The sequence below is a fragment of the Phacochoerus africanus genome, chromosome 9 (assembly GCF_016906955.1).
Source record: "Phacochoerus africanus isolate WHEZ1 chromosome 9, ROS_Pafr_v1, whole genome shotgun sequence".
NCBI classification, from domain to species: domain Eukaryota; kingdom Metazoa; phylum Chordata; class Mammalia; order Artiodactyla; family Suidae; genus Phacochoerus; species Phacochoerus africanus.
Genome location: NC_062552.1, coordinates 103,011,992 through 103,025,589, shown reverse-complemented (window position 1 = coordinate 103,025,589; position 13,598 = coordinate 103,011,992). Strand labels below are relative to the sequence as shown.

Here is a 13,598-nt window from a genome sequence, read left to right as displayed (position 1 = left end):
GGGCTTTGGGGATCGAGTGACAGTTGCACTCTTCCATGCAAGTTAGATGTCTGGCAGCAGATATGCTATTTAAATGCCAATCCTGGGGCTAGTCTAAGGTGAGGTTGTAATTATTTATAGAACAATGTTGGTGGATGAGACAACCTGTACATAATATGAGACATCTAAGGTGTGCCGTGGGTGAGAGAGAGTCTGAGTCAAAGACTCTGCAGTACTTGGGTGAATTGATCGACAGTGATTTGGAAGTAACCTTTGAATGGAGGCTGAACGGCTGAGTGGAGGTTGAGCTGAACCCCAGATGCAAGACCTGCCCCGAGAGGAGGCACAGGGAGGGACTCTGCAGACTGAGGCAAGACCGAGGCATGGCTCAGAAACACTGTTGATGCAAAAGTCAGCAGACTTTGAGGATGTTTGTGGGGAAGGGTTTTATGAAGAGTCTGAAGTGGGACTGTTGCAAGAAGTTGGAGAGAACAAGAGAGAATCTTTAAATTAGAGAACATGTTGGTGGCATTAGCAAAAAGTTGATAGAATGTATCAACAACTGGTAGCTGGGGGAGAGAGGAGGAATGCTGACTGGCACTTGGACTCTGAGTGGGGAGAGTGGAGGTAACGGGGCAGGGACAGGCAGCCTTCATTTGGGAAGGGGCTAATTGGAATCTGCCTTCAAATTTGTCCTTTAACTGGAATTCTCTTGTGTAGATGGCCAGGTACCACGGTCCGCAAAGGTCTGGGGACATCGTTATGATCCAGTCGGAGCACACGGGAGCTATAGATATTCTTTCAGCTGATTTGGAATCTGCAGACCTCCTGGGGGACCACAGGAAAGGTGAGAACTTTAGGGGTGTCGAAGGTGTTTGTTTATTCCCAGCTCGAACTTAAAGAAAGGCAGACAGATGGAAGGAAAGAAAGAAAGGGACTTTTGGAAGGAAGTCAGGGGAGCCAGTAGGAGGAAGGTCTTTGACTGCAACAGCCCCACGGAGCAGGTCGCCGGGCGAGGCAGCATTTCCTCTGGGTTTCTTTCTCACTAGTCAGCCGCCTTTCCTTTCAGTCTCCCCACCTCTGATGGCTCCTCCGTGCATCTGGACCTTTGCCAAGATGAAGGAATTCAAAAGCAGGCTGGGTAAAGAGAAGAACAGCCGTCTGGTGGTGAAGCGGGGCGAGGTGGTGACCATCCGGGTCCCTACCCATCCAGAGGGGAAGCGTGTCTGCTGGGAGTTTGCCACTGATGACTATGACATTGGCTTTGGCGTTTACTTTGACTGGACCCCCGTAACCAGCACTGACATAACTGTTCAGGTCAGTGATTCCAGTGAGGATGAGGATGAAGATGAGGACGAGGAGGAGGAGATTGAAGGTAAATGTAATGTGAACACAATTTGCAGTTTCCTTTTCTGGCTCAACCTAATTTCTGTCGATCACTTCCTGAGCTGTACCAGTCCTCCTCCTCTTCCTTTTGGCAGGTGAAGAATCCCTTTCAGCATCGCCAGCTAAGTTGGGTGATGCAGGCCAAAGTCAGACCCTAAAAGAACATTCTGGTGGAGAGGTATTGACGCCTTAGTGGAAAGCTCCTTATTTTATTTTACTTTAAATGATTTTTATTTTTTCCAGTGTAGTTGGTTTACAGTGTTTTGCCAGTTTTCTACTGTACATACAGCAAAGTGACCCAGTCACACATACATGTATACATTCTTTTTCTCACATTATCCTCCATCGTGCTCCATCACAAGTGACTAGATATAGTTCCTAGTGCTCTACAGCAGGATCTCATTGCTTATGCATTCCAAAGGCAATCGTTTGCATCTAGGAACCCCAGATTCCCAGTCCATCCCACTCCCTCCCCCGAAAGCTTCTTTTTAACCAGTACCTAGCTATTTCCTCTGAGATCTCCTTGGGGACAAGGATGGAGTGGGGACGGGGAAAGAGGTGGGTCACTGCTGCTGTATGTGGAGGCAGTTGTTTTTCAGATCACATATAAACCTGAGATTATTTTATATTCTTTCTCAGTTGTAGGATATTTACCTTTATTCTTGGTCTGAAACCCAACTGTGGATTACAGTTTGCTAAAGGTACCCATTCTCTCCTCCCTCCAAACTGTCACAGCTGGCTGACTGCTGTTTATTTCTTTCCTTCCTGCCCTGAGCAGTATTTAAAAATAGTGTCTGTGCTCTGTTCCAGGTGTTCCTTGCACCTACTCATGGTGGCCCCGAGGCTTTTTTTTTTTTTAATGTAACAGCTGGTTCTAAGCATTAGTCCTATTCCTCAATTTCCCCATATAATCTTGTAATCAAACCCTTACATTGCTTCTTCATGGAAAAGCAAGTCTGCAGGGAAATCTTCCTGTCCTGAGGAAGGAGGAGACGCTCAGATTCTATTTGCTGCTCTTCAGGGGCCCAGTGGAGCTCAGGCTCACTCTGTAGAGCACGTTTATCTGCATTTCCTGCCTCCTTTAGCTGGTTCTTTCACCTGTGGACTAAAGGATGCCAGAACCTTCCCTTCTAAATTTTGGGACAGTCCAGATATTCCTGGAGCTAGGAAGGCTCTCAAAGGCTTAACTTTTTGCTTCTCAGTGGAGCTACTGCTGGCCTTTGGGGTGCGACATGTCTTTGTTGAGAAGGTACTGTCCTGATATTCAGCACTCCTGGACCCTTGGGCACTAAGTGCCAGTATCACCCATTAGTCACTCTGATGGCTCAAAGGCCACCAGACACCCGAAGGAGGGCAGCAGCACCCCCCTGGGTGAAAACCGCTGGGTTACCTGGTCCGCCTTTTCACCTTCGGGTAGGCCCCTTTGGTCTCTGCTTATATCCAAACCCCCTGCCCTTTGCTGCTGCAGACCCTGTCCCAGCTGGAGATGTGGAGAGAGGCTCCAGGAGCTCCCTGCGGGGCCGCTACGGGGAGGTCATGCCCGTGTACCGGCGGGACAGCCACCGGGACGTGCAGGCCGGCAGCCACGACTACCCCGGCGAGGGCATCTACCTGCTCAAGTTCGACAACTCCTACTCCCTGCTCCGCAACAAGACTCTCTACTTCCACGTCTACTACACTAGCTGAAGGCCCGCTGGCGCAGGAGGCAGGCGGGTGTTCGCGGGCCGGGGCAGGCTGCCGGCTGGGGCCTCTCGGTTGGGACAGGCAAGAGCTAAACGCTGAGCGGGAGGCTCCTGACCTTCATGCCCTGCCTGGCATGCCTGACAGTCGCCCCCACGTAGCTTTCCCCCTTCTTGGCTTCTGCAGATGGTGGTGTAGTGCCCCTGTTCTGTGGTCCCCGACTCACGCTCTTCTTGCTTTCCACTCCAGCAGACTCTCCCGGTGGAGGAAACCATCAGGAAAAAGCCTAGAAGGAAGTTGGGTGTTGAAACTAGGTTTGTTTTGGTACAAGGTGTATTATTCCAGTTGCTGCTCTCTCTGCTCCCAGAGCCTTTCCTGCAGATGGGTTTAGTGGCACCCGCTCTCTTCACTTTTTGCAAGGGCTGGAAGAGGGCAAAGCACAGTGTCCATGAAGGAGCCCAGTCTCCTGGATGGAGAAAGCTCTGTCCAGCCGCTCACCACTGCCATATGCCCGCCTGCTGGTTCTTCATGGTCTCAAGCCCAGGCCGGGAGCCCTCACTGCCTTTGGAGGGGTGTTATTGGTCCTGACGGTCTGACTCTGCCTCCTTCCCTCCTCTCCTCCCTTTCCGAAGCCTGTCTTTGCCATTTCAGCAAGAACTTCCATGCAATCCAAAGTGATGGTCAGTGTAGTTGAACATGCAGGAAGAAAAACTGCCACTGTCACTTCCTATTTCAAGAAATAGTGTCCCCTTCCAAAGACACTGGTGGCCGAAGGGGAAAGGGTGGAAATTTAGGTACTGGATTCATCTCGGAACCCACATCTTTGAAAGTCAAGAATTACTAAATTTTATTTATTTATTTTTTTGGTATGGTCAAAGAAGGAGAGACATGATCTGAGAGAGGAGGTTACAAAACAAAACACTCAGATTCCCTACCACTGTTTTTTTTTTTGTTGTTGTTGTTGTTGTTTTTTGGCCTTTAGAATAGGGTCGTTATTTAGAAATTTTGCTTTGGAACCTGTTGGATTTCCAAAACTTTTGGATTTCGCTTTCTTACATTGAGGGCTTAAAGCTTTTGGTGTTCAAAATCTCTTAGGGAAAAGATAGTGAAGTTTCATTGTTACTGCTGGATGGATTTGTTCTTTACCAGGCTGAAGTCAACTTGTCCCTGGTGGTGGCCTTTTCCACTCTGTTAACTCTGAGGACCAGGCAGGCATGCATTGGGCACTGCAGCCAGCATCACCAGAGTGCAGAGTGGCCGGGTCTCTGGCAGAGGAGGAAGCAGAGAAGGGACCACTGCAGTTGTCTGTATTGCCTTCTTTCTTAGTCCTTGTGTCAAGCCTGTTACTGCCTTAGAATCTTGATGAATAATTAGATTTATTTATTACTTTATTTATTTTTAAAGCACATTTCATTTCGCCTTTGAAACAGTTTCCGTCTGTTTCTCAGAAGGCTTCCATCTGCTCTGAGCCATTGAGGCCACCTCTTCTCTGGAGTTGAAGCTGATGATTTCAGGAGACGTTGGGAAGTGATTATGTCCCATGTCCGCCGGTCAGTCCTGTGATGCTCGGGAGGAATCTGCCCCTTCTGAGATGGACGGATGATGCCAGCTTACCCAAGCACTCCCTGTGAGGAGTTCTGGGTGGTGAGGGGATCTGTCCATTTGCCCGGGATTGAGGGCAGGAGACTTACCTAGCCAACCAGAGGTACCCTGTGATTCCAGGACTTCAGGTCCTTTGCCTACTCTGAGGAGTCACCTTCTTCACGATGTTTTCTTTAGGCTCGTTCCTTCCTTGCGTGGGTGCCTCACACCAAGCCTCCCCTCTGCTGAAGCAGAAGCTCAGAGAACAGGGCTCCTCACAGTCGGTCACGGTGGCATCTCCGTTACGAACGAAGGGCGATACAGCTGCCCCTTCTATTCCTCTGGGAGCCAAGCCCCAAGTAGGAGAGGATGCCGTGACCTGCCATAGCATCCCCATCCTCGGAGTGGCCTCATACCTCCACTGTTTTATATTCGAGTGCATTTTTGTAGAGGATTACACTGGCCCACATTTATATACCTTGTAAGAAGTTAGAAATTTGCTTAGTAACTGCCTATTTGGGCAGTGAAAGCAACTTGCTCTGCGTTGTCCCATCAGGTAGCTGAGTGACTACTCTTGTCATCACTAAAGTTGAATCATGCCTTAGCTAATTGAACAGAATCTTTATAAAGGAATTTTCTACTGAGCTCGTCTCCAGTCAGCTTAAGCCTGGCTTGTTTTTCCTGTTTATCGTTAACTTCTGACTTTCTCTTAAAATGGAGCTGTCAGACCATTGCAAGCTCCTTGGGATAACACTTCTTGTTTATTTTTGCCATGGAAGTCTCTGTACATATTTTCTTTGGCATCCTAGTTCTGTTGCATCAGGGAAGCCTGAGGGACTTGTTCCCATCACCTCTGTGTGCCTCTTACTGTCTGGTCACTTTTGAGTCCTGGACATGGTAACATTTCATTTGGTCCTGGTGTTTTATTAACAATCAGTGTTTCTTTGATCCATTCACCAAGAAATAGCCAAAAGAAGACATTCTCACTGTCTCATTCATTCACTGTCCTCTATTAAATATCTAAAATTACTGAACTTGAGGGACAAAATAGTATTTACTGAAGCACAGGTCATTACCGAGACTTTCATAAAAATCTCAACAAATCCTAAGAAGTAGTCACTTCCTTGGTCTCTCCCCGTCTGAGTTTACAGAACCAAACAATGCAATGAAAATCATTTGCTTACATCCTCACCCTGTTCTCTTTATTTTGGCCACGCCCATGGCATGAGAAGTTCCCTGGCCAGGGATCTAACCTGAGCCACAGCAGCAGCCCCCAGCCACAGCAGTGACAACGCTGGATGCGCCACCAGGGAACTCTGACTCTCACCCTGCTCTTTAGAGCACAAATAAATATTAACATACAATGGAAAGGAAATACTTCATAGTAGGAAAAGACTGGAATTCTCTCCACAGAGTGGCTGAGTTCTTAAGTTTCTTTGGTTTGTTTATGAGTTTTGCTGCTTTGTTGAGAGATGGGGCTTTTAGAAAAGTCTAAAGTATTCATTTTTTCCTAAGATTTTATTTGGAAAAATTTTTAGCAAACAGAAAACTTTTAAAGAAATTTATAAAAAATAGCCTCATGTATACCCATCCCATAGATTTTAAAATTATAAACCATTAATTTTTAAACAAAGAAGATTCTGCCATTCTCTTCCTTTTGACAAGTGTCCAGTTAGAGCACATTCCTGCACAGACATCAGCTCCCCTATGTCAGAGAGCTCCTGGTTTTTTCGCAAACTTGCTTCATTCAACACCAGTTACCTGCGGACGTGGTCCTCATAAAAATGTTTCTTGGTATCCATCTTTCAAAACTCATGCTGTATTTCCCCTCTCCCTCAGGCCACAATTTCTAAGGTTTTCTTCTCTGCCTGGCCTGTCAGATTGAGGGCGATTGTAAAACTGCTCTGGAAGGACTTTATTCTGTTGCTTTATGACACACCCTCAGGACTCTGAAATTAAAACTCAATCCTCAGACAAGATGTAGCTTTAAAATGAAAGTTGGTAGCAACTTGAAATCAGCCCATTCTTTGTTTTGCACTTTAAAAATATTTTTAGCTGTTATTTAGGAAAGAACATTCTAGACTTTTAAAAAGTATATATTGTCCCCTATAATATGTATGTGGAAGAGTTAAACATGAAAACTCACTGTTTTATCTTAATCAGTGGGCTTAGATATTATTGTAAAACATCCTTTATAGAAAATATCTCTGTGTATGTCTTGTGGGTTTTGGGGGTCATGCCTGTGGCATGTGGAAATTCCTGGGCCAGGGATCAAACCCTCACCACTGCAGCAACCTGAGCCTCAGCGGTGACAATGCTGGATCTTTAACCTACTATGCTGCAAGGGAACTCTTTATATGTTTTTGATGAGCCCTATCCAATCTGTTTTAGAAAGAACTAGGTAAGATCCAAACCCTAAAGTCTGTATTTTTATGTTTATTTTTAAGGCTACTTCTTTGCAAAAGGTTGCCATTTAACCCCAAGTTATAAGGTTCTAAGGTATAGAGTTGAATGACCCTAATATTTATGTAAAAGCCTGTTGTTTTAAAGGAAGGGACATGAGTGAAAAGGTGCAGCTTGAGGACTGCCTTTTTACATTGATGGTAAGAAATGAAAACAATGAGATGAAAAGAGAGAAGCCATCAAATGTATCCCAGAATTTTGCTCATATCCTAATTTTGCGTTGGTCTTTAGTTTGCATTTCATTTGTTGGATCTGTTCTTTAGGCCCGAAGCCTCACTGGTCCTCACTGTGCTTGTTGGAGGCACAAACCCACTTTGCCACCTTTTCCAAGAGCATTAACTTCAGAAACATTTTTGAGTAGGTCTCCTCTGCTGAGTATAATCCTGGCCTGAGTATTGATTTGCCTTGTGAGTCTAGGACCATGAAAAAAGATGGTACATTTAGAAAGAGACTAAGAAGGGGTTCCCGTCGTGGCTCAGCGGTTGATGAACCTGACTAGTATCCATGAGGACTTGGGTTCGATCCCTGGCCTCGCTCAGTGGGTTAAGGATCCAGGTTGCCGTGAGCTGTGATGTAGGTCACAGATGCAGCTCGGATCTGGCTTTGCTGTGGCTGTGGCTGTGGCCGGCAGCTGCAGTTCCGATTCAACCCCTAGCCTGGGAACCTCTCTATCCCGTGGGTGTGGCCCTAAAAAGACAAAAAAGAAAAAAAAAAGAAAGACTAAGAAGAGTTCCACCCGTGTCACTGTAGCCTCAGATGGTTTTGACTCTAGCCAAAAGGGGATGAAACAGGTTAATTTTGATGAATATCCCAGAAGACCCTCAAGCCAGCCACAAGAGTGTGAACGAGCTGTGTCCTCCGTAGGCAGACCCCCCTGTGAGGTGTAGGAATTAGCATCTTCTTGACTCTCTGTCAGATAGTCATACAGCAGTGAATGGAACCACCACGCAGACACCATTTGTTTCCCCTTTTAGAGCTTCCCTTTAAAGTTTCTTCTGGGTCGAAAAGGTTCACATCAACCACTTTCACTAGTCTCTTTCCAGCTGGCCTAAAGTGTTGACCTTTTGGGACCCTGAATTTACTGGAAAAGGAAAGGGCATCATCCCCAGAATCTCAGTGGTTGGAGAGTTGGAAAGTGGGTTTCTGTCTGAAGCAAGGTGATTTCATTTTGTTTTTGTGAGGGTAGCTTACTAAGAGATTTATGCTCTTTAGGGAGCAAGTCAAGGTGTTCATTGCATTTGATTGTGATCATGGAGCCATGATGCATGAGTCTTTGGGGAATAAGCAGGGAACTTATTGTGTCTAAAACCAGTCACAGTTGGGTGCTTTCCAGCAACCCAATATATGGTGAGTATCCATATGGCCAAAGTCCTACTTTTCACGCACGTGGGATCCTGTCCCAAGGCTCTCATTTCCACACAGCTGACAGACAGAGAGAGGAACTAGGCCCCCTCCATTTCTCTCTGATGTCTTGATTATTTATGGTATTATTTAGCACTGGCAGCATGGGATCCAAGACCTCAGTGTACCTGATTAACCAGAATTAAATAACAGAGTGAGTTGAGTAGATAAGGTGCTCATCCTTGGTTGGAAATAGGGTTGGAGAGGGATTGCGACTTTTAGTCCCATATTGGGATAGCCTGGTAACTCATGTATGACTGTGCAGTTGGAACCCTTGTTAACCTTACCAAGTGGGTGAAGAGGATGTGACAATGCTATGCCGATGAGGAAGACAAGTTAATTGGATTGGCTAATGAATAGAGCAAGCCCCCCATTCTGGGAACTAGATTCTGTTACCACTGAGAGTGGAATTTTAGAGTGAGTGTGCAATTCCCAGAATCTGGCTTCAGAGCCCACTACAGGAGCCAGTCTTCTGTGGGCGGTGACTTTGGCCTTCTATAAAGGAGAACCCCCTGGAAGTTGTTCCTGGTGGCCTCTTCTCTGGGAATGGGGGGAGGCACCCTGGCAAGAGCTGCCTTGGCTCTCCTGGTACCTGGTTATGGTCAATGTCGCTGCTTTGTTCTGTCCAACTAGTCCAGCACCTGTGAGCACTCCTTTGACGTCTACCCCGTTATTTAGATAGTGAGGTTAGGGCAGGATTTGGGACCCAAAGGATGAGAGGAACTTCACTAAGTATTGTGTGGCCACTGCCCCCTGTAGGGTGTTGCATTGTCCCTGCCTGAATCACGAAGGCCAGACAAAATCCCTTCTATTTTAAAGTTTTGTCACCAACCTAAGAAAACCCAATTAATTGCCTGAAGCCTTGATAGTGGGGTTCATTTACAAATAGTCATTCCCACAAAAACTAAGTCCAAAGGTACCAAGACTCTGGCTTTGAAATTATTTGTAGTCCCGGCCCCTGATTTGAACTCATGATCCGATTTCTAGTATGTGTACTTTGATTTCTTTAAGGCTCCTAGGCATGTGGACCACTTAATTTCATGGCTCTTCATTACTCTTAAGAGATGAGGAAAAGGTACCCCAGAAATCTAGAGATATGGGCTTTTTAAAAGTTAAATTTCACAGTTTTCTGTCATTTTTAAGGCAGATGGTTGACTTATCTAGGGATAAAATCATATATGTAAAATGATTTCCAGGGGGCAAAATGTATTTTTTCTCATGCATTTCTCAAGTCCTGATATAGGGTCATGAGCATTTGTAAAGTTTGGGGTTGAAATATTGTAGCATATGGGATTATAGAAGAGCTCTTAGCTCACCTGTCAGTTAAAGGAGCTCTCTTTCTGAACGCTTCCTCACTCAGGTTTGAAATGCCTCGTCTGTAATGTTACCTGTGATTGATTGTTAGTGTTGCTTTTTAAGTCTAGGCAGGAATCATCTGGAAAACATCCTAATTCCTCTTCTCATGTCCTAAGCAGTATATTTTACTAAGAAATTCTGTATTTGAGTTCCCGCTGTGGCATACTGGGTTAAGGATCCGATTGCAGGGGCTTGGGTTGCTGCGGAGGCACAGGTTTGATCCCTGGCCTGGTGCAGTGGTTTAAAGGATCTGGTGTTGCTGCAGCTGTGGTTTAGGCTGCAGCTGCATCTTGATTCAATCCAGGAATTTCCATATGCCACAGGCACAGCCATAAAACAAGAGAGAAAAGAAAAATAATTCCATATTAAAAATTTCACTAACATCCCTTTCTGAGACTATTGTCTCATACATGAATTTGGCTCGATCAAGCTGAATTGTTGCCATTTAGCCATGTTCAAGAGCAAGGTAAGTCTGGAGAAAGCAATCCAGCAACCTGTGACTCTGGTGTACCCATTTCCCTTAATAATGGGAAGTAGTTTGAAATTCCTAGAAGAAGGCTGCTTTGTGATCCAAGTGATGGATTATAAGAAAGACAGACTTTGGGTAAGGATCATTGGAAGAGAGGAGGTGCTTAAATATTTCCTAAACTATATGCCATTTAGCTTCTATTTCTGAAACGTCTGCTTTGGTGCCATATATTGAGATCTATCAGTTGACTGAAAGATATCCATGCTTTCTTGGTAAATAAGCAATTGGTAACCCAAAGGCATTCTTTCCTTATCATTTTATATCATGCACTGATGCTGACATCACAAAAAAAGATCTGGAAGGGAAACAGCCACAGTCTTTTCTTTAAAATACAAAGTATCCCAATCACTCACTTATTTTGGTCACTTTGTTTTAAATGTTTCCCTTCATGAGAAATGCTGTCAATATCTCATGTGATTTCTAAGAGCTCTGAACCAAATTGTTACTTGTTATGTCCTGCTAAGTACTTTTTTCTTTAAAATACTCTGTTTTACCACCCTGTGGCACTGAATGTGTTGCTGTGCTACACAGATGACCCTGAGTTATGGTTCCTGAAATAGCTCAGTTCTTGTGTTTTTATATTATGTAACAGTTTTGTGATGCTTTTGTGCATTCTTTGTCTTCTCTTCCAAGTTTTGAAATCTGTCATAAATAAACTTTTTCACTATGCACCTGAAACATTGGAGTTATATCTTTTTAAAATTATTTATTTATTTATTCATTTTTAATAATGATTTTTATTTTTTCAATCATAGCTGGTTTACAGTGTTCTGCCAATTTTCCTCTATACAGCAAGGTGACCCAGTTACACATATATGTATACATTTTTTCCTCAAATAATTGTACTCCATCAAAAGTGACTAGATACAGTTCCCAGTGCTATACGGCAGGATATCATTGCTTATCCATTCCAAACGCAATAGTTTGCATCTATTAGCCCCAAATTCCCAGTCCATCCCACTCCCTCCCCCTCCCCCTTGGCAACCACAAGTCTCCATGTCCATGATTTTTCTTTTCTGTGGAAAGGTTCATTTGTGCCATATATTAGATTCTAGATATAAGTGATATCATATGGTATTTGTCTTTCTCTTTCTGACTTACTTCACTTAGTATGAGAGTCTCTAGTTCCATCCATGTTGCTGCAAATGGCATTATTTTGTTCTTTTCTATAGCTGAGTAGTATTCCAATGTGTATATATACACCACATCTTAATCCAGTCATCTGTTGATGGACATTTAGGTTGTTTCCATGTCTTGGCTCTTGTGAATAGAGCTGCAGTGAACAAGCAGGTGCATGTGTCTTTTTCAAGGAAAGTTTTTTCTGGATATATGCCCAAGAGTGGGATTGCTGGGTCATATATAGTTTATGTATGGTTTTCTAAGTTACCTTCATACTCTTTTCCATAGTGGTCATACCAATTTATATTCCCACCAACAGTGCAGGAGTGTTCCCTTTTCTCCACATCCTCTCCAGCATTTATTTGTGGACTTATTAATAATGGCCATTGTGACTGGTGGGAGATGGTACCTCATGGTAGTTTTGATTTCTATTTCTCTAATAATCAGTGATGTTGAACATTTTTTTATGTGCTTGTTGGCCATCTGTATATATTCTTTGGAGAAATGTCCATTCAGGTCTTTTGCCCATTTTTCAATTGGGATGTTGGGTTTTTGTTTGTTTGTTTGTTTGTTTGTTTGCTGTTGAGTTGTGTAAATTGTTCATATATTTTAGAGATTAAGCCCTTGTCAGTTGCATTTTTTGAAACAATTTTATCCCATTCTGTAAATTGTCTTTTTTTTTTTTTTATAGTTTCCTTTGCTGTGCAAAAGCTTGTCAGTTTGATTAGGTCCCATTGGTTTATTTTTGCTTTTATTTCTGTTGCTTTGGGAGACAGGCCTGAGAAAACATTTGTAAGGTTGATATCAGAGAATATTTTACCTATGTTCTCTTCTAGGAGTTTGATGGTGTCTTGTCTTACGTTTAAGTCTTTAAGCCATTTGAGTTTATTTTTGTGCATGGTATGAGGGTGTGTTCCAGTTTCATTGATTTACATGCGGTTGTCAGTTTTCCCAGCACTAGTTGCTGAAAAGACTGCCTTTTCCCTATTTTATATTCTTTCCTCCTTTGTCGAAGATTAATTGACCATAGGTGTCCAGGTTTATTTCTGGGTTCTCTAGTCTGTTCCATTGGTCTGTATGTCTGTTTTGGTACCAGTACCACATTGTCTTGATTACTGTGGCTTTGTAATATTGCCTGGAGTCTGGGAGAGTTATGCCTCCTGCTTGGTTTTTGTTCCTCATAATTGCTTTGGCAGTTCTGGGTCTATTATGGTTCCATATAGATTTTTGGATTGTTTGTTCTAGTTCTGTGAAAAATGTCATGGGTAATTTAATAGGGATTGCATTGAATCTGTAGATTGCTTTGAGTAGCATGGCCATTTTTACAATATTAATTTTTCCAACCCAGGAACATGGAATATCTTTCCATTTCTTTGAATCCTCTTTAATTTCCTTGATTAATGTTTTATAGTTCTCAGCATGTAAGTGTTTCACCTCCTTGGTCAGGTTTATTCCCAGGCATTCGATTTTTTTGGGGTGCAATTTTTTTTTGTCTTTTTTGCTATTTCTTTGGGCCGCTCCCATGGCATATGGAGGTTCCCAGGCTAGGGGTCGAATCAGAGCTGTAGCCACTGGCCTACACCAGAGCCACAGCAATGTGGGATCCGAGCCGCTTCTGCAACCTACACCACAGCTCACAGCAATGCCGGATCGTTAACCCACTGAGCAAGGGCAGGGACCGAACCCACAACCTCATGGTTCCTAGTTGGATTCGTTAACCACTGCGCCACGACAGGAACTCCTTGGGTGCAATTTTAAATGGTATTGTATTTTTTATTCCTTTTCTAATACTTCATTGTTAGTATACAGAAATGTGACTGATTTCTGAATGTTAATCTTGTATCCTGCTACTTGCTGAATTTGTTGATCAGTTCAAGTAGTTTGGGGGTTGAGTCCTTAGGGTTTTCTATATTTAGTATCATGTCATCTGCTTACAGTGACAGTTTTACCTCTTCTCTTCCAGTTTGGGTACCTTTTATTTCTTTTGTTTGTCTGATTGCTGTGGCTAGGACTTCCAATACTGTGTTGAATAACAGTGGTGAGAGTAGGCTGGAATTATATCTTAATGAACATTACATTTAAAAATTTTTATTCATCTCTCCTC

General features: G+C 43.7%; 1 protein-coding gene across 1 annotated transcript in view; it reads left to right on the top strand.

Annotated features, from left to right (window-relative positions):
- TMED8 (transmembrane p24 trafficking protein family member 8) overlaps positions 1–5,268 on the top strand; it is a 30,829-nt gene extending 25,561 nt beyond the window's left edge. The window contains exons 4-6 of the mRNA XM_047795027.1: positions 700–826; positions 1,049–1,354; positions 2,834–5,268. Of these exons, the coding sequence (XP_047650983.1) occupies positions 700–826; positions 1,049–1,354; positions 2,834–3,051 (651 nt within the window). The 3' untranslated portion in view covers positions 3,052–5,268. The remainder of the gene's footprint in view (positions 1–699; positions 827–1,048; positions 1,355–2,833) is intronic.
- Positions 5,269–13,598: the final 8,330 nt, after the last annotated feature.